Here is a 22,921-nt window from a genome sequence, read left to right on the forward strand (position 1 = left end):
AAGGACAGGATGCAGAGACCAGAGTCCTTCAGGCTCATCACAAATCTTGCACTGAGCTGTGACACCAAACCCCTGCCTGGGGTCTGAGTCTCCTGGGAACCACAGAATCACAGGATGCCTTGGGTTGGAGGGACCTGAAGGATCATCCCACTGCACCCCTGCCATGGCAGGGACACCTTCCACCATCCCAGGGTGCTCCAAGCCCTGTCCAGCCTGGCCTTGGGCACTGCCAGGGACAGGGAATGCCAGACCCATCCATGGGGATGCACCACAGCAGTTCCCAGACCTCATCCTTGTCTCTCCTGCTGCTGCAGCAGGACAGAGCTCCCACATCCTGCCTGCTCCTTCCCATCCCAGCTTTCCCTTCCCAGGGATGGACTTTGTGGGACAGAGCTCAGGGCCTGTGGGATGGGGTATTCCTGATATTCCTGAGCCAGGGAAGCAGCTCCTGCCTGTCCCAGTGTCCCCAGCTCTGCCTGTGCAGCCCCAAGGCCACCACGAGCACAACACCTCCCAGTGGAAAGGAGCAATTCTGGGGCTGGTTCTGGAGCCAGGCTGAGGGATGTGCTCATCCCTTTAAAAATGTGGGAACCTGCATACGTGGAATAAACCAGGAGTGCCCTCCTGATGAAAGGAGGCTCAGACTGAACTCAAATCCTTCTGCTTAAGAAATTAGGTTAAAGTCAGCCCAGATCAGAAAACCCCTCTAATAAACCAACGCTGCAGACTGAGCCAGCTCTCAAGTGCTGGTTGTTTTCTCTGGCTGGTTTTAACCCCATTTCCTGCCTCTCACTGACAACACCCTCGACCTCTGGACTGCCAGCTCAGCTCCAGGGGCTCCAGGGGTGGACACGGGTGATAAATTCCTCACAGGAACAGCACAAACACCACAAAACCTGAGGATCCGGAGGGATGAATCACCACACAAAGCAAGAACAGTTAGAGAGTCGAGACTGGGAGAAGGGAAGGCTGGCTGGGATGGCAACAGGAAAGAGCAGGGTTGGGATTACTTCGGGAATATTAATGATACCTCACGTTATCAAAGTGCTGCACCCTGAGCAGACCCTACAGAAGAAGGTGGGACTCATAAAAATAACGTGATTACACGTCCTGATATCCCACATCCCAGCCTGACTGCCAGAGAAGCTTTTTTAGCTCATTGAAGGATAATGAATCTGCATTTTGAGGCCACAGAACCACTTGGTATGACTACACTGAGCCCCACCTCTGCAGAGGGAAACCTCTCCATGGAGGGGATCCCTCCCTTCCCCGGGTGGAAAACACATCCCACACCCTGCAGAGGTGGTTTCTGGCAGAAGCCAGGGGAGGATGCAGGAAAATCCCCTTCCCTTTGTGACATTTAAGAGCAAGGAAGCATTTTCCCTGCTCCAACCTTGCCTGAACACCGAGGCCCGGGAGCGTCCGGGAGCTCTGGCCAGCAGATCTGCTGGAGACAGGAATTTGGGGCAGGAATCGCCAGCCTGGACCTCCACACCCCCTTCCACTGACCTGGGTTTCTGAGGGGACTCTTTGGGCTCCTTGGACCCAAACCAGCCGCTGCTCTTACTCCTCTCATCCCCCGCAGCCGAGGCGTGGACGGGGGTCCCTCTGTCCCCCTGGCCTTTGCCTCCCGCGTCGCTCCGGGTGCCCCCGTGGTGGAAGAAGCCTCCCTTGGCTTTCTTGTCCTCTTTCCTGGTGTCCTCGGGCGGCCTGTCCTTGGCTGGCTCCGCGGAGAAGCCCAGGGGAACCGCAGCCTGGGTGGGTTTGCTCTCCAGGCGACTGCTCTCCTCCATCCTGGCCCTGCCCAGGTGGTTGCTGAGGGTCACGGCCTTGGTGGACACCTTGAGCTCTTCCTGCAGGGCCAGGCTGGGAGGGGACGGGATGAACCTGGGCTCGTCCCTCTGCTGGGCCCTCTCCAGGCTGCCCAGCCCCCAGGGCACCTCCTGGGGGTTGGGGTGCAGGGGGGTGAAGCCGAAAGCCTCGTCCTGCCTGCGGGGGCCGCCGGGCACGGGCAGGGGGGCAGAGCTGGTGGAGAGGCCTGCGGGGCTCCTCGGGGCTGCCTCGTCCCCGTACACGTGGCTGCCGTTGATGCACAGGGACGAGCGGGACATGGGGTCGTTCTTTGGCTTCGGGCTCTGGGTGGCTTTGGGCTCCAGCACCGGGCTGACCTGGGACACGTCGTCGCTGAACGCTCTCTTGTGGGTCAGCTTCGGGGAGGGCAGGAGGTCCTTCACTGGGGGAAGCAAACACAGAACAGGTCAGGCCACAGGCACAGCATCGTTATCTTCCACCTGTGAACCCTGAACAGATCTGGGAAATCAACCCGGCCTTCTCCCTCCTGGGCTCCACGGGATTAAGTTCTTGGAAATGCAAAGCACAGCTCACAGCTGTGCAGCCATACAGGAGACACAACATCGTCCCCCAGCCCAGCAGGGGAGGACCCCAGAGGAGGCTCTGTGAGATGACAAACCCATTGTCTGAGAGGATCTGAGAGGATCTGAGGTTGATAATAAATGCAAGGAACTCCCCAGAAGCTCCTTAGAGGGTTTTAAAGCTTCCATGTGACTTAGGAGTTTGCACGGAACAGGGGACGATGCGGCTGTGAGCTCCAGGCCACTGCTTGGTGTGATGAGCCAGGAGGGTCCAGTGCCTGCAGCTCCCTCCCACTGCCTTGAGGGTTGGACTTGATCATCTTAAAAATCTTTTCAAACCTCAACAATTCCGTGATTCTATGACCTTGTGGCTACTGCCAGTTTTTGGGGGTAAAAATCATGGAGAACCTGAGAACGACTGACACAGCTGCTGTCCCTCCCAGCTGGACGTGCTGCTTCCTTCACAGAACCACTGAATGGCTGGGGCTGGAGGTGACCCTAAAGAACACCCAGTTCCACCCCCCTGCCATGGGAAGGGAAGCTCCCAGTAGCTGGAAGGCTCATCCCAAGGATGATGGGACCAGCATGGGAATGTAACCCAGCAGAAGCCACATGGCTCCCCGGGGACTCGCACCCAAGCTGGCAATGTGCTGTCTGCAGCCAATTAAACCATTTAATTATATATTTGTTTCCAAGGGGGAATTAATTCCCTACAAGGGCCTTTTTTGTTTGTAAATCGCTGCCCTGGGAGTGCCAAGAGCTCAGATTGTTTTAATCACCGGAGCCGGGCCCCGTTTCGGCTTTGCCTGCAAACTGGAGGCGGCTCATTAGAGCCGTGACCCAGGGCAGGGCCAGCAGCTGCCCAGCCCAGCCCAGCCCAGCCCAGCCAGGGCCTTCCTGCAGGGACTGCTTGGAGGGGCCAAGAACAAACAGCCCTGAAGAGCCCTCAGATCCTGGGAGCTCGTGGTGAGGCGTGGAAAAGCAAAATCTGGGATGTTCCTCCCTGTTCTGGCAAACACCTCAGTGCCAGGACACAGATCTCAGGGGTTTGTGCAGGAGGTCACCTCTTAGTGACATCCTGGAGCAAAGGAGGCTCAGGGGGGACCTTGTGGCTCTGCACAAGTCCCTGACAGGAGGGGGCAGCCGGGGGGGTCGGGCTCTGCTGGCAGGGAACAGGGACAGGAGGAGAGGGAACGGCCTCAGGCTGGGCCAGGGCAGGCTCAGGGAAAATTTCTCTGCTGAAAGGGCTGTCCAGGCCTGGCACAGCTGCCCAGGGCAGGGGTGGAGTCCCCATCCCTGCAGGGCTTTAAAAGCCCTGTGGATGTGGCACCTGGGGACATGGGCAGTGGTAGCCTGGGCAGTGCTGGGGAATGGCTGAACTCCATGGTCTTGCAGGGTTTTTCCAACCTAACCAATTCCACATTTCCCTGGTTCTGTCACTGGGTAACCAGTGAGTTAACAGAGTTGCAAGAAAGTCTCAAGTCCCTTGCAAAGAAAGGAAGGGGGAAAACCGGGGGGGATTATGCCTGATCCTCTTACCAGAGCGCTCCATGGACAGACTGCCGTGTCTGCTCGGGGATTTGGGCACCTCAGGGGCATTTGCTGCCATGCTCAGGCTGGCAGAGGAGATGGTGCTGTCGGATCCCAGGGACGTGTTGGACTGGGTCAGGGACGACTTGCGCAGTTTGTTCTTCAGGAAGAAGCCCTTGACCTTGGACTTCTTGCCCCCGAGCTCGAAGTCGTCCTCCATGTCCAGGGCTCCCATGCTGCTGGGGATGATGGCAGAGGCCGACTCCAGGTCGTACTTCTTCTTGCCTGTCACCTTGTCCTTCAGCCTCCCGAAGGGCGAGCGCGGCTTGTCCTTCATGGACAGGTCGAACATGCTGGCGGTGAGGTTGTTCCGTGTGAACTGGATGCTCACCAGGATCTCACCGCGCTCCTTCTCCTTCTTCCCAGCCTTGGAGTGCAGCTTGTGCCACCTGCAGCCAGAGGGGAAAGGAAAGGAAAGGGCCCTCGGTCACTTCCAAGAGCCACAAGCCAGGAGAACTTTGGAGAAGTTGCTGCTGGGTGGGAGAAAGCACCAGGGCTATCCAGCACGAGTTTCTCCAGGGAAAGGGCTGGAAAACATTGGATATGCCCAGGGCAGTGGAGTCCCCATCCCTGGAGGTGTCCAAGGAAAGCCTGGACATGGCACTGGAGACAAGGTGGGGATTGGGCACAGGTTGGACTCCATGATCCTGGAGGGCTTTTCCAACCTCAGTGATGCTGGGATTCTAATCCAAGTGTCCCAGATGTCACCCAAACCCCAAGTCAGAGACACAAACACCACACACGGAGCTGGCACACGGGACCTGACCCCTCCCTGATGCCCCTGCAGCTCCATCTCCACCAGTGTCCTTACCCCAAACGCTGCCCTTCCACCAAATAACCCAGAAAACAGCACCTCACTCACCCCGCTGTCAGACACCACTGGGATTTTCCAGGGAAAGCTGGGAACCCGTTTTTGGAAGGAGACAACACCGCCAGCATTTTGTGCTCATGATTTAAATATCCCAGAGCCGGTGACTCAGGGGATCCTCTCAGCAGAGACTGACCCGGAATGGCAGAGGAACTCAAGAGCATCCATTAAATCCACTTTCTGCCAGACCTTCCGTGTCTCACCCAAATAAAGATGTTCAGGTTTGCCTGGAAGTGTCCTTGGATCAAGCACTTAGAGGATGATGCATCCCGGGAATTCTTTATGGGAAGGAGCAGCTGCTGTGCAGCTCCAACGCCACCCAACACAACCCCAGCCTTCCCAGGTTACTGATTTGGGGGAAATTCCCACATTCCCACAGCTGGATGACGGAATTCTCCTGCCTAGTGACAGCTCCAGGAGCTATTGGCCATATCCAGCACAAAGCTCCCACTGATTCCACAGCGGATTACTGGGAATGCTTCCCACTGTCCCACCCCACACAAAACCCCAGACACAGACTTGGCTCCAGAGCTCTGCCCGTAGAAACGGAAGGAACATTGGAAAAGCCTCCAAACCATTCATGCACAAGGCAAAAACACCCCCAACCTCCATTTAGGTCCCGATGCTTCCACAGGGAATGGCCTGGCAGCTGGCAGGGCATGGAGCAGCCTCTGGAATGGGATGGGAGAGGGGTCTGGGTTCCTGCCAGGGGGAAGGAGGGGTGGGATTGGGGACACCAAAGCAGGACATGCCCAGGGCCACCCTCTGGTTCTCCATTTCCACATCCCAGTGGGGCAGCACCAAGCACAGGCCACGAGGGAACCGTTCCTTCCCAAAAATCACTTCACCCCCTGCTCCCCACAGGATGCTCCATCTCTCTGCCAGTCCCAGGCACCACTTCCCGGGGCAGTGCAGCAGGATGAGCAGGAACCCAGCACAGCCACAGCCCTGATCCCTCCCAGATCCAAGTATTAAATGAATTTCTGATTAAAATCCCCCTTAACAAGGCACAAGGAAATCTGCAGGCTCAGGACAGATCCTATTTCTGTGTTGTGCTTCCCAGGAGAAACACAGCAATGGGAGCTGAAGACGCTTCTGGACATGCCTTAACCATTTCCCAGAAAATAAAAATCCCAGTGAGTGAAGTCACTGAGAAGAAAAAAAATAGGGAAGGAAAATGGGATGGGATGGAGGCGGGTGTGACCATGCTGGAATCACCAGGGTGAGGAGAAGACTGGAATTGTGTCCTCCAGGAGTTCCTGAATTTCTGCCAGGGAAGTTATCACAGCCTGGATGAAGGGAGGAGCTCAGAAGCCTGGGAATGCTACACCACACCCTGGCAGTGCCCAAGGCCAGGCTGGACCCAGGGGTTTGGAGCACCCTGGGATGGTGGGAGGTGTCCCTGCCCATGGCAGGGGTGGCACTGGATGAGCTTTAAGCTCCCTTCCCACCCAAACCAGTCCAGGATTCTCTGAAGGGGACACAAAGTCCCCTAATTCCCTGATAAATATTCCAGCTGCACAGCTGGAAGCACCCAGGTCCTTCACCACACAAGTGCAGGAGGGACAATGCCTGGGATCTGCTGGGCACAGACATGGAATTAAACCCCAGTGAACCCATTCCTGTTCCCACCACTCACGTATCCCACCCCATCCATTGCCCACTGCAAAATTTTCAGTACCCAGGCTGCAAGCTTGAAAATATCCAGGCAGGGAAAAAAAAAATCCATGGAAAAAAGCAGCATTAACCCCTTAGAGCAAGGCACCAGCAACAAAACCAGCCCAGAACAGCTGAGCCACTGGCAGGGAGTGGGAGCAGGTGCATCAGGAGGACAATTCCCAAAGGATTGGAGGGGAAAAGGCTGCCTGGAACATCCAACAGGGCATTGTTCACTTTAATGCAGGAGCTGGAAGCAGCTCAAGAGGGAAGGGCTGCAGCAGCCTGGCAGCTGGGAAGGAGAGACTGGGGGCCTGGATCATTTCACAGGGAAGATGAACAACTTTTGAAAGGAGTTTTTGTACCTCACATCATCCCATGGAAAAAACCAGGGAGAGTCTGGGTGGATTAAGGTAAGGAAAGGCAGGAGCTCCCCAGGAGGAGATGGAACAGCATGGACACACTCCCAGCATCTCCCGTCCCATCACTTCCAACCCTGTGAGCATTAAAGGGAATTTGGGTGCTGAGCCTGAGCTGCTGCAAAAAGCAGCCGTTCAAGGAAAAACCTCTTCTTATGCTGCCATGGGATTAAGGAGCTATTTTTGGTTCCCAAGACCTCATCAACAGTCGGGACTACATCTCCAACAGGCAACGGGGCTATTTTTAGGCTGAGCTCTCAGTTTGTGGCACAGGACGAGGGTTTGGGAGGATTCAGTTGTTCCATGTCGTGTGCTTGGGGTTTTTATGAATCAGCTCCAGTGGAAATGGGAGGTGCAAACTCCTGAGATGCAGCAGGAGAGAGGGATCGGGGAGGGATCGAGTCCTAGACAGCAACACACAAACTCCCACAGCAGCTTTTCACCATTAACCCCACCCCACAGCCCTCAGCTTCCCCAGTTTCTTCCAGAAGCTGCCCTCGGGGGCAGTCCTGGGAGGGGGTTTCTGGACTGGGGCCACCCAAGGTCACATCTTGGGGAGGGACATGACCTTTTTCATGGGAACCGACAACGCGCCTGGAAAACAAACAGCTCCTGCCCACGAAATCGCTTTCCCAGGTCTGAAGGAGCAGAACTGGGTTACATCAGTCAGGCTGATGGAGGGAGCCGTGCCAAGCACACCCAGCAGCAGGGATCCACAAGGATCTGCTTCCTGGGGGTGTTTTGGAGGCCACAGCTGGGATCCAGCTCCTCGCTGCACAGGACACCCAGGACAAGCCACTCACCTCCGGCCACCTGCTCCGAGGGCTCCTAGCAAGGTTTGGAGGGGTCCCAGCCCCACACCAGCCTTTGCTGGTTACAAAATTCAAATTAAAATTCAATTAAACTGTCTGTCCTGACCCAGAGCCAGAGCTGGAGGGGACCAGGAGCAGGATTGCTCCCAGCTAAGGAGATGTGCCCTGTGGGGAGCTGCTCCTGCCCCCCTGCCCTACCAGGGGATGTCCTGCTGACACCCCCCAGCGCTGGGCACACGGAGAGCCCAGGGACACCTCCAGGGTGACACAGCCAGGGAGTGCAGCTCCAGCCAGATGGAAGGCACAAGCCACAGGCCGGGGAAATTCGCTTTTGCTAAAAAATGTGCATTCTTCCCTGTGACACTCCATGGATCCAGCACTGCCGGCTGTGCATCCCCAAAAGGAGGGGTCCCAGGATCTGCCACCCATGCACAGATCTGAAAGGTTCAATTGGTGCCATGAAGATTTTTGCCTTTTCTTTTATACCCCGTTATACTTTTTTACAACTTCTGTATTCCTAGTGCTTTTTGCCTACATTCTTGGACTTGTTTGTCAAGCTAACAGACTGAACATTTTAGAAGCTTCGTAGCCAGGGATCAGTGTGCCCCAGACCTCAAGGTCCTCTCCAAAACATATTCTGTAAACCAAGATAGAACCATCCTGGGGAAGGTCCCTCGGGGAGGGGGGCTCACTTGAGTCTCTCATTGGGGAATCTTTGATAGATCTGCTAATTAGTAACACCTATAATGTTATACCCAATGCTGGGGGGAGACACAGACATAGAGATAGACTCGGCAGGGTGCATTTCAATGCATATGACCTGGACGTGTGCACCTAAGGATCCTTAAAATAAATACCAAGGTAAAATCCCTTTTCCCCTTCTAACCATGTATGACTCTTGATTTTAAGACCAGGAAAAGGCATCACCGGAGAGCAGCCCGGGGTGGCTGAGGGGAAGGAAGCAGCAACTCACCCCAGCTGGGCAGAGAGGAAACCTCAAACAGAGAACTCCCCGGAAAGGGGAAGCAGCTGGAGGCCCTGTGAGCTCCGAGGGGTCTGCAGCTCCCACTCCTGGGCTGTCACACGGATCGGGAGCAGCCACGTGTGGCAGAGGCTCCCCAGCCCCCACTGTGGGGCTGTGCTCACTCATTTGGGTCACCGTGGTTAATGAGCACATCCCAGCTCTCCCGGCCCCCCCGTGAATCCCTCTCCTCTCTGCTCCCTCTCCCCACGGAGAGCCGAAGGGAGCAGTGCCAAAGGCAGCTCTGGGAGACAGCACCCCGTGTCTATTTTTACATTTGCTGTTGCCAGGATCAGTCGGAGGCACGGAGAGCAGCACCCAGGGCTGCTGGAGCCCCGGGCTCCCAAAACCACGGCTGCCCTCATCCTCCCGCAGCATCCCGGGCAGAAAGGCTGAGCCAAGGGAAGAACACTGGTATGGAAACAGGAGCACGGGAATGTTGTTAAGGAGGGAAAGCGACCCCACAGAGGGTGAGGATGGGATGGATTCGCTCAGGGCAAACACCTTCCCTTCTCCTCTGTGCTTTGTCCTCCCCTGGGCAGCAGGGGACAGTTTGGGGGGCACGGGGAACCCCTGCTCCAAGAAACATTCCCGTGGGTCCTGGAGCTACAGAAGGGAATGCTTGGGCACTGTTTACTCCCCATCAGTGAGAAAATTCGTCAGGGTTGGGAGCACTGGGCTGGCCCAGCACCTCCTGGATGGGGAGAGAATGCTGGGATGGGTAGGACACAGAGCCAGCCCCAACAGGAAAGCACCACCGACCCTGATCCGAGGTTTTCCATCCCCTTGTCCCTTCCACATCCCCTCCGGAGCAAACAACTCCTTCAGCACAGAGCCAAGCACACAGCCAAAGCCTCCACCCCATCAGCAGCTTCCCGGGTCAGCATCCCAAAGCCCCGGGGAGATCCGAGCTCATTCCACCAGTTCGGGATTACCAAGGGACACTGGGATGAGATCAGGAGAGCAAGGCAGCACACACAGCACGGCTCAGAGCTGCCAGGGGCACACCCTGCTCCACTTCCAGGGAGGACACGGGTTATTCCCAGGAGGATATGGGTTATTCCAGGGAGGACCACCTTTGCCCTCCGATGGCTCTGGCTGGGGTCCCCAAAAGATTCCCCTCCAAGCTCCAGCTCAGCTGGACCTACTGTGCCCCACCAGCCCTGCTCACCACACCCTGGGCGCCAGGGCCTCCAGTTTCCCTCTCAGACTGGTCCCAGCGCTTGGCCAGCAGGGAGTTCAAGGGAGTTTCCTCGGGGAGTGAAGTCCTTGGTGACTCCTGGGGTTCAGGGATGCACCAGGGAAGGAGGCACAGCTGGAGCATTCCTGGAGCACTTCCACTTCAGGTGCTTCCCCAAAGCCTCCCAAAAGCACTGAGCACTGTGGGGCGGGGTGAGTTTCACCTTAAACCAAGCAGGAATTCTCCTGCCCTGCCCAACCCGAGCTGCAGGCGGACACAGACACATCCCAGCCCCGAGCCAGAGGCTCTTCCCAGGCTGCTCCAGGCTGGCATTTACTGCTGATTCATCCCTGCAACGAGGTCAGCCCGGCTGGGCAGAAGAGCCCCAAGCCTCAAATCAAGGCTCACCCGGGCTGCTACAGTGACAGAGCAGGGCAGGGCACGGAGAAGCCAATCCAGGGAAAACACTGAGGCTGGCTCCTCTCGGCACAGCCCCCTGAGAGCCCAGCACCGGGACATTTCCCTGAGCCTGGAGCTGACGCAGCTGGGCCAGGAGGAAGCTCACCTACCCGGGAGGGGAAGCACAGGGTGGAAAACAACCCAGCCCCGGGGAATTTTGTGCTTTTTTGTCTGGCTCCGTGTTCCTGCCCCAGCTTCCCCTGCCGGGGCTGGGAAGCCTTTCCGCAGCGCCGGTTCCCGTGTTGGTTTTGGATGGCTGCTCCTGCCAGGTGATCCCTGCAAGCTGCTAAAAGCACAGATGGAAAATAAACACAGGCTGACTCCCCTGCGGATGGAGCAGCTGAGGTGGGAAGTTCATCTCTCCAAATGTTCTTACGAGAAGTGCTCACAAACAAGGCTTGAGGCAACCAACCCCCAGCTCCTTACACAACAGAGCAGCCCAGCCCTGCTCCTCTGACAGGCTCCAGCTCCAACAGGACCAGCTCCAGAGGGGCTGCGCATCAGGAATGAAGAGCAGGAGCCGTGTGGAAGGGCAGGAAGCCTTGGGCATGGTGCTGGTGCTCCACTGGGACAACTGGAACCCAGGTGAGAAAATCCCAGCACCAACTGGCACTTGCTGAAGGGCTCGTCCCATACCCACAAACCAGGAACAGAGATATTGTCACTCCAGAGGGACTCAGTGGCAGGGAGCAGCCTGAAAACCAGGGAAAAGCCCAGCCCTGCTCTTGTCCCAGCTGGTGGAGCACTCCCAGGCTGTGCCCCAGGGATGGTGCTCCGGGCACGAACCCTGCTGCACCTCAGCGCTCCATGGACAAGGCCCATCCTGGCACAGCCAGAGCCAAGCAGGGGATGGGATGGGATGGGATGGGATGGGATGGGATGGGATGGGATGGGATGGGATGGGATGGGATGGCATGGCATGGGATGGCATGGCATGGGATGGCATGGGATGGCATGGGACAGTTTTTGGACCAGGATAGACACCAGGGATGGAGTAGAGCTCTGAGCCACCAGGACAGTGCTGGCATGAGAGCACGGGCAGCAGCTTCATCTCAAATCACTCTGGGCTGAGAAAATCCAAGGCTTTTCCTCTCTCTAGCACAGGATGGACAGGTGGGAAGAGGGAAGGAGGGAAGATTTAAGGAGCTGTAAAACAGCATGAAACATTTACGACTGGGGACAGCAACAGCAGAAGTCAGGACACGATCACCTCAGCTGGATTTATCCACTCACACTCCACAGCATCCATGGTTTGTGCCCTCCCAGCTGCCAACCACCCTTGTGGTCACCGAGTGACCTGAGCTGCCTGGACACCAGCAGACAGGGGACAAGGTCCCTGTGTGACACTGGCAGTGCCAGTGATCCCCTGCCCTGCTGCAAAGAATCCAAAGTTAAACCAGCCCAAGCACTGAGCTCACCCTGCAGGACTGCAAAGCACCAGGAGCTGCTGCCCAGGTTCCCCGGAGCCCCTGCTCCTGGCAGCCCCTCCACGGGCACGGGGAGGGCAGGAGAAGCACGATGTGCTGTGAATCCCTTTCCACTTCCAGCTGGGAGAAGCACCATGGTAGGGCTTGCACAGAGAACCAGCACCCAGAGGCCTGGGAATGCCTGTTCTCCAAAGGGACAGCAATCCCAGGGAAGGGACAGCAATCCCAGGGAAGGGACACCAACCCCCCGGCTCCACACAGCTTAAAACACTGGCTACATCCACTGTGGGAACAGCTCACACATGGATTGCTCATCCATCACATCAACCCGTGCTCAGGAGTGAGTCAAAAGGGGGAAACGGGAAAAAGGAGTGAATCCTGAGCCCAGCAGCAGGTTCTGCTCCTTCATCCTCGGTGGATTTGTCAGTGAAGAGATCCCCTGGAAACGCAGAGCTGGGGAGGAGCCCACGGGATGCTGCTGCAGGGAAGGAGTTCCCAAACCCCCACCCTGGGCTGTGAAGCCAAACCCCGTGCCCTGGCCAGGCTTCTGATGGAGCAGGCGAATTCCATGGCAGGTCTGAGCACACCTGAGCCAGGCACAGGCTCTGACAGGCCTGGGGCAGAGAGAGAGGCACAGCAGGGGCTCAAAGGCCATTTCCACCTGACAGTGGTGGAACGCCAGGCTTTCCCTGGACTCCTCCACCATCGAGCAGATTCCTCCAGGAGCCACAAAGAGCATCCCCCCAAAGCTCCCTGTCCTTGGGGAGCAGAGCCCCCCCTCCCCCCTGCTCACCAAAGCTGCCAAGAACTCCACCAGGCTCCGGAGGGACGGGAGGAGTGACCCAGGAGGCTCCTGGAGCAGGGACTGAGCACAGCTGAACTCAGCACAGGCAACAGCACCAGCTCCCCGCAGTCTGGAGCTCTGTAGTGACAGGGGCAGGGTGTTTTCCGAGCTGCTGCAGGTTTTTGTGCAGCTGGAGGCAATCAGGGCCCTGGAAAATCTGTGCGAAACACAGGGAGAAGCCTGAGTCTGCAGCTTTTTGGGTTGTAAGATGGTGGAGGGTGATGGGCCAGTGCTCTCAGCCACTGACACGCCAGACCCAATGTGCCAGACTTGCAAAGCTGGGATCAGACCACTCAAATATCTTTTAAAAAACACAAAAAGCAGTTTTCCTGCAGCAGAACAGAGCAAGGGCCTTAAACTCTTTAAACCAGCATTGGCAACTGCATGAAAATGGGGTTAACTGGGCAGGTAGGAAAAAATTACACCCTGTGGAGCACCTTGGCCCTCTGCCCTGGGCTCCCAGCTTGGGGCAAACGCTTGCCTGGGGTCAGCTGGCCACTACAGATTAGATCCCAGCCCTGGCCACCACGGGTGCCATCCCAGCCCTGGCTGCCCGCCGTGCCGCCCGCAGCATAGCATCCTGACCTGGTTTTTGGCAGCACCCACCCCCTCCTCCCTGCAGCATTTCAACACTCCAGGGCGTTTCCTGCCTCAGCCCAGACACAACAACCCCTCAGAGCTGCATTTTCAGCCCCAAACAGAGGATTTCATCCCAGGAGCTCCCTGGTGCTCCCAGCCACCTCACAGACCCTCACCAGCCCTGCTGGGCACTGTGACCACAGGGAAAAGGGCTCTTTGCCCTTGGATTCAAACCTCCCATCCCAAATCTGTCCCAGAGCAGTGACTTTGGCTGGAGAAGTTTGCTGACGGATGCTGCAGCCCCACAGAAGCCCAGAGCCCTCCCAGCAGCAGGTGCCTCCACAGCTGGGCAGGAACGGGAACGAGGAGAGGGAAGTGCAGCACGGAAGGGCTTTGGGGAAGTGGGAGCTGAGCTAATTCTGCAGAGGGAACAACTCCCCCAGACGAGTTCCCTGCCGCAGGGACACCGAGGGCCGGCGCTCCCAGCCCAGGCAGCAGCCAGGGAGCAGCTGCAAGTCACTGCAGGAACACGGAGCCAGGACTGCTGACTCCTGCTGCACTCAGGGTCCCCTCAAACACAGATCCCAGCACTGCACAGCCCTGGCGTTGGGGCTCTGGCAGGTCTGTGCTTGCACCTCTAGTATCTCCCGTGTCCCAGGGGCTGGGAGGCCTTTGGGACAGAAGGCAAATGGAAATGGTACCTCAGAGAGGGAGAGAGCAGGGAGTGGACACTGAGGGCTTGCTTTAGCCAGTCCAGTGTATCTTGGACGTTTGCTGCTTCCCCCCACCATCAGCCTCACACTCACATAGCAAAATCAAGGATCTTCTGGGTTCCCAAGCAGGGAGATCCAAGGTCCAGTCCTGCAGGTGTTTCCAGGCACCTCCTGTCCCCCCTCAATGTCCCCCCACCACACTGCTCACCCCAGGGGTGCTACAACTTGGCCAAGGGAAAGGTCTCCAAGTCCACTGGGGACAAGGCATGGAGGAACAGGACACAGGGAATGGCTTCCCACTGCCAGAGGGCAGGGCTGGATGGGATACTGGGAAGGAATTGTTCTCTGTGAGGGTGGGCAGGCCCTGGCAGAGGGTGCCCAGAGCAGCTGGGGCTGCCCCTGGATCCCTGGCAGTGCCCAAGGCCAGGCTGGATGGAGCTTGGAAGACCCTGGGACAGTGGGAGCTGTCCCTGCCCATGGCAGGGGTGGCACTGGATGACTTTTACAGTCCCTTCCACCCCAAACCCCCTGGATTCTCTGATTCCAGGCAAACCCACCCTAATATCTCTTGGATGGAACCCTGTTTCCCTGGATGCACTTCCAGCTTTCCCAGGTGCCTGCTGATGGGCTGGGTGTGGAGGGGACACTCCCTGGCTCACTGCCACCCCACAGGATGAGCCCCCACAGGGGACTCCAAGGGCATTTCCTGGATGGTGGGAAGCAGAAGCAGCAGCTGCCTTGTGAGTTCCCAAAAACCCCTCTTTTCCTGGGCTGGATCCTGGTTTTGCAGGGACTGAGCACACGACAGGGAACTGCAGGATCAGCTCAGGGGAGGGAGGTGAGGACCAGCAGCGTCCTGCCCAGGGTTCTCTGGATGCACAAAGGCTCAAGTGCAAAGGGGGAAATGATGCTCGGAGCTTGCTGTGCCTGCCAAGCCCAATCCCTGGAGCTGCCCGAGCGTGGGACAAACCCTGGGATGCCCAAAACGGCCATGAGAGCTCTCAGGCTGCTCTTGTGCAACTCCAGGAGTTGATTTTCTTCTGGCAAAGCACTGAAATGACCCAGAGTGAGCCGCACGAGGCAGCTCGTAAACACCCCCAGCGGCTCCTTCCCGGAGAAGTGCCCAGGTTTGACGAACATTTTCCACCGAGCTGAAAACAAGGATAATAATTATCACCGGTGAAGTTTCTGTGCAATAAAAATCAGCAGGGAAATGGGAGCAAGGTCAGCACACTGACAATGGATCCTTTGCTGGAGCAGGCTCCCACTCCAGCTGGCAGCAGGGCTGTGCCCGGAGCGAGGGGCGCGGATGGGATCCCAGAACCCGGCGCGTGGCAGAGGCTCAGCCCCACAGCCCCGTTATCTCCCCGGCACAGGCCTGGGTGGGCTCAGCAGGGCCGGCCCCGAGGGTGGGAGCCTCTGTTTGTTTTGCTCTTTTTTAATCTGGGACTCAAAGTCTCCTCCTAAACAAAGTTGTTTCCAGCGGGGCCAGGCCAGACGTCGGAGCCGGTTGGAACCTCTCAAAGAGCCAGAACCCCCTGAGCTCCCCATGATCCTTCTCCCACTTGGCTGGACAAGCTCCAGCCCCTGGGACTCTCCTCCAAACAACAGTGCAGCCCCTCCACGCTGCAGAGCTGCCACCCACCCTCGGGACACCTCCAGCTCTGGGGCTGGAGCGAGCAGAGGTGCTCGGGGCACAGGGTGAGAGCTTCCGTCGTCTTTTCCGTGCTCACTTCCATCCTCGGGGGCCACGGATGAAAATAAAGAGTTTTAAAAGCTCTTGTGATCCCAAATGCCACAAGGGGAAGTGAATTTTCCTTATGCAAGCAAAGCTACAGGAAGAGAGGGAGACAGACAGCAAATGAGAGAATCATGGAATGGGCTGGGCTGGAAGGGACCTTAAAGCTCATCCCATCCCACCCCTGCCATGGGCAGGGACAGCTCCCACTGTGCCAGGCTGCTCCAACCTGGCCTTGGGCACTGCCAGGGATCCAGGGGCAGCCCCAGTTGCTCTGGGCCCCCTGTGCCAGGGCTTGCCCACCCTCACAGAGAATAAATCCCTCCCCCAATATCCCATCCATCCCTGCCCTCTGGCACTGGGAAGCCACTCCCTGTGTCCTGTGCCTCCATCCCTTGTTCCCAGTCCCTCTCCAGCTCTCCTGGAGCCCCTTCAGGCACTGGAAGGTCTCTCTGAAGCCTCCTCCAAAGCCCCCAGCCCAGATCCCCCCTTGGCTGCAGGACCGGTGTCACGGGGTGACCGTGGCCATGGCGTGGGGTCCAGCCAGGCTGGACGTTGCTCCCGTGGGATTAATGGCCCCTGACAAGACCTTTGAGACGGGACCGAGCCTTGGCGGGGCCTCGCGGGGCTCCTGCTTTGCACAGCTCCACAGAAACCTGTCCCCCCGGAGCGGGGCTCTCCCCAGGCCCCTGCCCCAGCTCCCGGCTCGTTCCCCAAGCCCCGGAGTTGGTCCACATCCCCCTGTTGTGTCTCTCCCAAGGCCCCGCAGTCGGCGCTGGTTTCAATTAGGCCCCAAGAATCCCGACCCAGCTCCTCAGACACCGCCCGGCCTCCCGGCGTTTTGCTAAGAAAAGCAAAATAAACGCCGGGGGGGAAACTCCCAGCCAGTGACTGCGGGGTTGCTCATTTCTGCTCCCTGCCCACGCTCCCATTTTAGGGCAGCCGGGAGTCTCCAAGGCTGTGGAGCTGCGTTTCTCCACGGGAAAAGTTCTTCCAATCCCTTTTCACGCTAATCAATGCGCTGCCCCGGGTAGGAGGGCGAGGGAGGCTCCTCTCCAAGCCCGCAGCTTCGGGCAGCGAGCCAGCAGAATTCCCGGGATTCGGGGGGCCAGGGAACAGGGGGGACGCTGCCGGAGGCCCAGCCAGGTCTGCATGGAACAAACCCCCCAAAACGCCTTCCCTAAAGGAATTTCAGCCACATTCCTGCATTTTTTGTGCATGGCAAAGGCTCGAAAACATTACGATTGTTTGAAACCCTTCTGGGGAAGGAAGAGGATCAGCAATTCCCCCCACGCACAGGGATTTGTGCTGGAGGCAGCACGGGGCTGGGGTCTGCACCCCCAAACTGAGGACCCTCCTGCGGCACCGTCAAAAAGCAGGTGACAACAGGGGGGCTGCAAAGCCACCGCAGCCATCAGGGGACAAACCACGAGTGCAGCTGTGCCACGGCTTCCCAGGAGAGACAGACCCCGGGAAAACCCTGCCGGGATCAGAGAGACCTCGGGCCATCCTGTCCCCCGGGACCTGTCCCCCCTTCCATGGGGACGGAGAGACCCCGAGCCAGCCCCTCTTCCAGGACACCTTCCTGGAGCACACGTGGTGTCCCACCCCTGCCACCATGTCCTTCCTGGAGCATCCACAGGCCCCGCGATCCCCCGTGTCCTTCCGGGGTCACACACGGCCCCACGCCAGCCCACCCTCGGGACACTTTCCCAGGGCCCCCTGAGACCCTTCCTGAGGCGGGCACGGCCCACGGATGGTGGATGAATGCCTGGAAAGCCCTTCCCGGGGCACGCCTGGACCCCGCCACACCCTAATCCCTGTGGCACATCCCTGGGGTGTCCATGGAACCCGTGATGTCCTTCCTCCTCCAACACCCGCGCTGGGTACCCAGGGACCCCGCAGTGCCCGTCCGGGGCCACACGGGGGTCCAGTGACAGCCATGCCAGGGCACCTGGGGGCTCCCTGTGCCCACCCTGGGGCACGCAGCGACCCCGCCGCCCCTCCAGGGATACCGGGGATGCCGTGACACCACGCTGGGACACACCAGGACCACACGACACCAATCCCAGGGCACACGGGGGTTCCATGTGCCCACCCTGGGGCACACGGTGACCCCCTGGCGCCCGTCCTGGGGTTCCCAGTGTCCCCCTGACGCCCACCAAGGGCACCCAGTGTCCCCCTGACGCCCACCCAGGGCCCCTCGGTGCCCCCGCAGCCCCAGCCCGGCCCCTCCCGTGCCGTGCCCCCGCACTCACCGCTCGTCGGGCTCGCGGCCGCGCTGCCGGGCGGGCTCCAGCGGCACCAGGGCCTGGCCCAGGAACCGGTCCATGCCCACGAGCGCCCGGTGCATCACGGTGAGCAACAGCCCGGCGCGGAGCCCGGGCTCGGGGGCAGCTCGAAGGCACATTCCTCCTTCCACTCGGGGCTGCCGCCGCTCTTCTCGGCCACCGAGGTGCTGTACTTCTCGCGGCCCAGCTGGATCACGGTGTACGCGTCGCTGCCGCCCGCTTTGCCTTTGCCGCCGCCGCCGCCGCCCTTGCAGCGCAGCCCGCGAGCCCGCACCACCGTCACCTGGACGTGCGTGGGCAGCCAGGCCGGGCAGCCCTCGGCGGGCAGCGCGGCCGCCCGCAGCAGCGCCATGGCCGGGCCGGGCCGGCAGGGCAGGGCAGGGCAGGGCAGGGCAGGGCAGGCAGGGCCGGGGAGAAGCGGCCGGGCCGGGCCGGGCCCCGCTCCGGAGCCGCCGCTGCCGCAGCGCGAGCGACACCGCCGGCCCCGCCCACAAACTGCTCTGGGCCGCCCCCGCCCGGCGTTAGCCCCGCCCTCCCCGCGTTAGCCACGCCCACGAGCCGCTCCAACCCCGCCCCGCCCCATAGCCCCGCCCCCGCGCGGCCCCGGCCCGCCCGGCCCCGCCCCGGCCCCGCCCCGGCCCGCCCCGGCCCCGCCCGGCCCCGCCCCGGCCCCGCCCCGGCCCCGCCCCGGCCCCGCCCTGGCCCCGCCCCGCCCCGGCCCGCCCGGCTGGAACGGGAGCGAGGGGGCGGGGCCGGGGCCGGGGCGGGGCCGGGGGACGCCCAGTTCCCGGTGCGGTCACACCCGGGCGGTCACACCCGGGCCGGTCACACCCGGGCGGTCACACCCGGGCGGTCACACCCGGGCGGTCACACCCGGGCGGTCACACCCCTGTTCCCACAGCCTGGGTAGCGCGGGCACTGCATCCTCAGCGTGGCCCTGCCTGACTGTCCCCCAGACCCCACCACGGGCATGGTGTGCACGTGTGTGCGAGCACAGGTGTGTCCCTGTACATAAAGGAACACGCAGCTGTGTCTGTGCCCAGGTGTGCCCATGCCCAGGTGTGCCAGTTCCCATGTGTGTCCATGCCCAGGTGTGTCCATGCCCAAGTGTGTCCGTTCCCAGGTGTGTCCGTGCCCAGGTGTGTCCATTCCCAAGCATGTCCATTCCCAGGTGTGTCCATGCCCAGGTGTGTCCATTCCCAGATGTGCCCATTCCCAGGTGTGCCCATGCCCCAGTGTGCCCATTCCCAGCTGTGTCCGTTCCCAGGTGTGTCCATTCCCAGCTGTGTCCGTGCCCAGGTATGCCCATTCCCAAGTGTGTCTGTGCCCAGGTATGTCCGTGCCCAGGTGTGTCCATGCCCACGTGTGTCTGTGCCCAGGTGTGTCCACTCCCAAGTGTGTCCATGCCCAGGTGTGTCCGTGCCCAGGTGTGTCCATGCCCAAGTGTGTCCATGCCCAAGTGTGTCCATGCCCACGTGTGTCCGTGCCCAGGTGTGTCCATGCCTAGGTGTGTCCGTTCCCATGTGTGTCCACTCCCAAGTGTGTCCATTCCCAGGTGTGTCCATGCCCAAGTCTGTCCACTCTCAAGTGTGTCCATGCCCAGCTGTGTCCGTGCTCAGGTGTGTCCATGCCCAGGTGTGTCCATGCCCAGCTGTGTCCGTGCCCAGGTGTGTCCATTCCCAGGTGTGTCCATGCCCAGGTGTGTCCACTCCCAAGTGTGTCCATGCCCAGGTGTGTCCGTTCCCAGGTGTGTCCATGCCCATGTGTGCCCGTTCCCAGCTGTGTCCATGCCCAGGTGTGCCCGTTCCCAGGTGTGTCCGTGCCCATGTGTGTCCACTCCCAAGTGTGCCCATGCCCAGGTGTGTCCATGCCCAGGTGTGCCCGTTCCCAGGTGTGTCCATGCCCAGGTGTGTCCATGCCCAGGTGTGCCCGTTCCCAGGTGTGTCCATGCCCAGGTGTGTCCGTGCCCACGTGTGTCCACTCCCAAGTGTGTCCATTCCCAGGTGTGTCCATGCCCAGGTGTGTCCATGCCCACGTGTGTCCGTGCCCACGTGTGTCCATGCCCACGTGTGTCCATTCCCAGGTGTGTCCATTCCCAGGTGTGTCCGTGCCCAGGTGTGTCCATGCCCAGCTGGCCCGTGCCCAGGTGTGTCCATGCCCAGGTGTGTCCGTGCCCAGGTGTGTCCATGCCCAGGTGTGTCCATGCCCAGGTGTGCCGTTCCCAGGTGTGTCCATGCCCAGTTGTGTCCGTGCCCAGGTGTGTCCACTCCCAAGTGTGTCCATTCCCAGGTGTGTCCATGCCCACGTGTGTCCATGCCACGTTTCCGTGCCCACGTGTGTCCATGCCCACGTGTGTCCGTTCCCAGGTGTGTCCATGCCCAGGTGTGCCCGTTCCCAGGTGTGTCCGTGCCCAGGTGTGTCCATGCCCAGGTGTGCCCGTTCCCAGGTGTGTCCATTCCCAGGTGTGTCCATGCCCAGCTGTGCCCCTGCCCACACCCCCCACCTGTGTGTGCCCCCCGGCTGCCGGACCCCTCCAGGCCGCTCTCCTGTGACCACGCACACGAGGGACAGATTCCCAGTGTCCCCACGGATTATCCCCGGTGGCACCGAGCACGCGCGCCCTTCCCCGTCCCAAGCTTCCCAGGCCGGGGCAGGTGAGGGACACCAGAGTCCCCGCGGGGGCCCCCAGTCCCAACATCCCATTAAACCCCGTCCGCTGCCCCAGAGCTCCGGCGCTGCCGCCGTTCCCGTGCCGGGAGCAAGGTCACGAGCCGTGCGGGGCGCGGGCGCCGATGCCGCGCTGATAAGGGGTGCCCGGGGCAGCGGGGTCGGAGCCTGCCGTGCTCTATCGCTCCCATCTCCCGCTCCGGCCCCGCGGCTCCCGGGGCGTCCGTTCTGCTCCAGCGCGGGGACACCGGACGGGCCCTGAGGTCCCTTCCAGCCCCCCCATTCCGCGGTTCCCGAGTCCCTTTCCTTGCTTTTTGGGGCTCCTGCTCACCCCAAACGCTGCTGACGGGGTGCTGAGCGCAGGTAGAGCCACATTTCACCCCGAGAAGCCTCCAAGCAAATGCACAAACTGCGGAAAATCCCGTGTTTTCTCCGTTGGGATGTGCTGCCCCAGCCGTATTCAAATACCCCATTAAAATATGCTTCATAGGGGAATAAAAAACCTACACTGGGAATTTCTTATCGCCCCTGAGATGCACTAAAATCCAATTATCCCTCCAGTCCAGGGCCTGTTCCCGCTCTGCCGGCCACCTCTTATCCCTGCTCAGCATCTGCTTTTGATTTTCCCTTCTTTTGATTGTTTTCCCCCATTTTTTTATGCTCTGATTATCTCTCCTCTCGCCACATCTCCTCTCCGCTACTTCCCATCTTTTACCTCCATAATTGGGATTTTTTTCCATCTCCCTTCACCTTCCCTGCCCTGCTCCTATTTATTTATCTCTTATTTATTCATCTCTTTGATTTCATGCTCACCTCTGCATTTGATGCATAAGGAGGGTTTTTAATTACCCCTGAAATCAATTACTGTATTTTTTATTCCACTCTGGAATCAAAGGGAACTCGGGGATCCTTCGCAGCATCCTCAGCGAGCTGGGCTCAGTGAAATTCTGCTTTAATTTTTGCTCTTACTTTAATTTTTGGCTTTAACTTTTCCTTCAACTTTAATTTCTGCTTTAGCTTTAATTTCTGCTGTAATTTCATTTTTCCTTCAATTTTAGTTTATTTTTTTCCTTTCATTTCTCCCTCAACTTTAACTTTTCCTTCAATTTTTGATTAACTTGATTTTTTCTTCCTCCTCCACGGAATCTCCCTCCCCCAGCTCTCCCTGATGCTCCCCTAAAACACTGCAGTGACATCCTGGATGGGGACTCGTGACAAACCCCACTCCCATCCCAGGAACAAGCTGGAAAACAACACAAAAAAAATGATTTTGCTCTTTTCCTCCACTTTTGGTCCCAAATCCCTCTCTCCATCCCAGCTGCTCACCCTGGGAGCTACCCAGCCTGGAGCTACCCCTCTGTGGGGATGGGAAAAGCTCCTTGTTGGGGCTGCAGAGAAATGGAATTTCCAAGGGAGAGAAGGAAAACACTGCAGGAACGTCGGGAGCTGCATGATGGGATGTGGGATTGGGGGGCTGGGATCCCATTCCCAGAGCTCGTTGGTCCTTTGGAGCCATTTTAGGGTGGTGCTGGGAGCCAGGGAGGGAGCGACTGCACCGACAGCCCTGGAGGGAAGGGAAGAGGTGAAGGAAGAGCCAGAGCTGGGAACGCAGAACCTCAAAGGTGTGAGAGGCTGGAAATGACCCCAAAACCCCCAGCCCTGGGCTGATCCCAGCGTGGGCAGCAGGAAAGGTGGGAATTGTGTCCCTGGGCCCCCTCAGGTGAGAGCCCACCTGCAGAGCTGCCCCAGCCCTGGGGCCAAGAGCAGAAGGACGTGGAGCTGCTGGAGAGAGCCCAGAGGAGGCCCCGGAGCTGCTCCAGGCCTGGAGCCCCTCTGCTCTGGATCAGGCTGGGAGAGCTGGGAATGTTCCCCTGGAGAAGGGAAGGAGCCAGGGAGAGCTGCGAGCCCCTTGCAGGGCCTAAAGGGGCTCCAGGAGAGCTGCAGAGGGACTGGGGCCAAGGCCTGGAGGGACAGGAGGCAGGGAATGGCTTCCCAGTGGGAAAGGGGAGCTTGGGCTGGGATGTTGGGAAGGAATTGCTGGCTGGGAGGGTGGGGAGGGGCTGGGCTGGAATTGCCAGAGCAGCTGGGGCTGCCCCTGGATCCCTGGCAGTGCCCAAGGCCAGGCTGGACACTGGGGCTTGGATCCAGCTGGGACAGTGGGAGGTGTCCCTGGCACTGGATGATCTTTATGGTCCCTTCCATGGTTCCATGGAATCTCTTCCCCAAGACTCCACATGCCTGCAAACATTCCCACCACCATCAAAACACCCCCCAAACCCAGACAC

General features: G+C 59.4%; 1 protein-coding gene across 1 annotated transcript in view; it reads right to left on the bottom strand.

Moving 5' to 3' along the window:
* The window catches only part of RAB11FIP5 (RAB11 family interacting protein 5), a 38,417-nt gene extending 20,096 nt beyond the window's left edge, over positions 1-18,321 (bottom strand). The window contains 4 exon segments of the mRNA XM_039550726.1: positions 1,510-2,233; positions 3,912-4,351; positions 17,937-18,042; positions 18,045-18,321. Coding sequence (XP_039406660.1) covers positions 1,510-2,233; positions 3,912-4,351; positions 17,937-18,042; positions 18,045-18,321 — 1,547 coding nt within the window.
* Positions 18,322-22,921: the final 4,600 nt, after the last annotated feature.

This window comes from Corvus cornix, chromosome 4, assembly GCF_000738735.6.
Source record: "Corvus cornix cornix isolate S_Up_H32 chromosome 4, ASM73873v5, whole genome shotgun sequence".
NCBI lineage: Eukaryota > Metazoa > Chordata > Aves > Passeriformes > Corvidae > Corvus > Corvus cornix.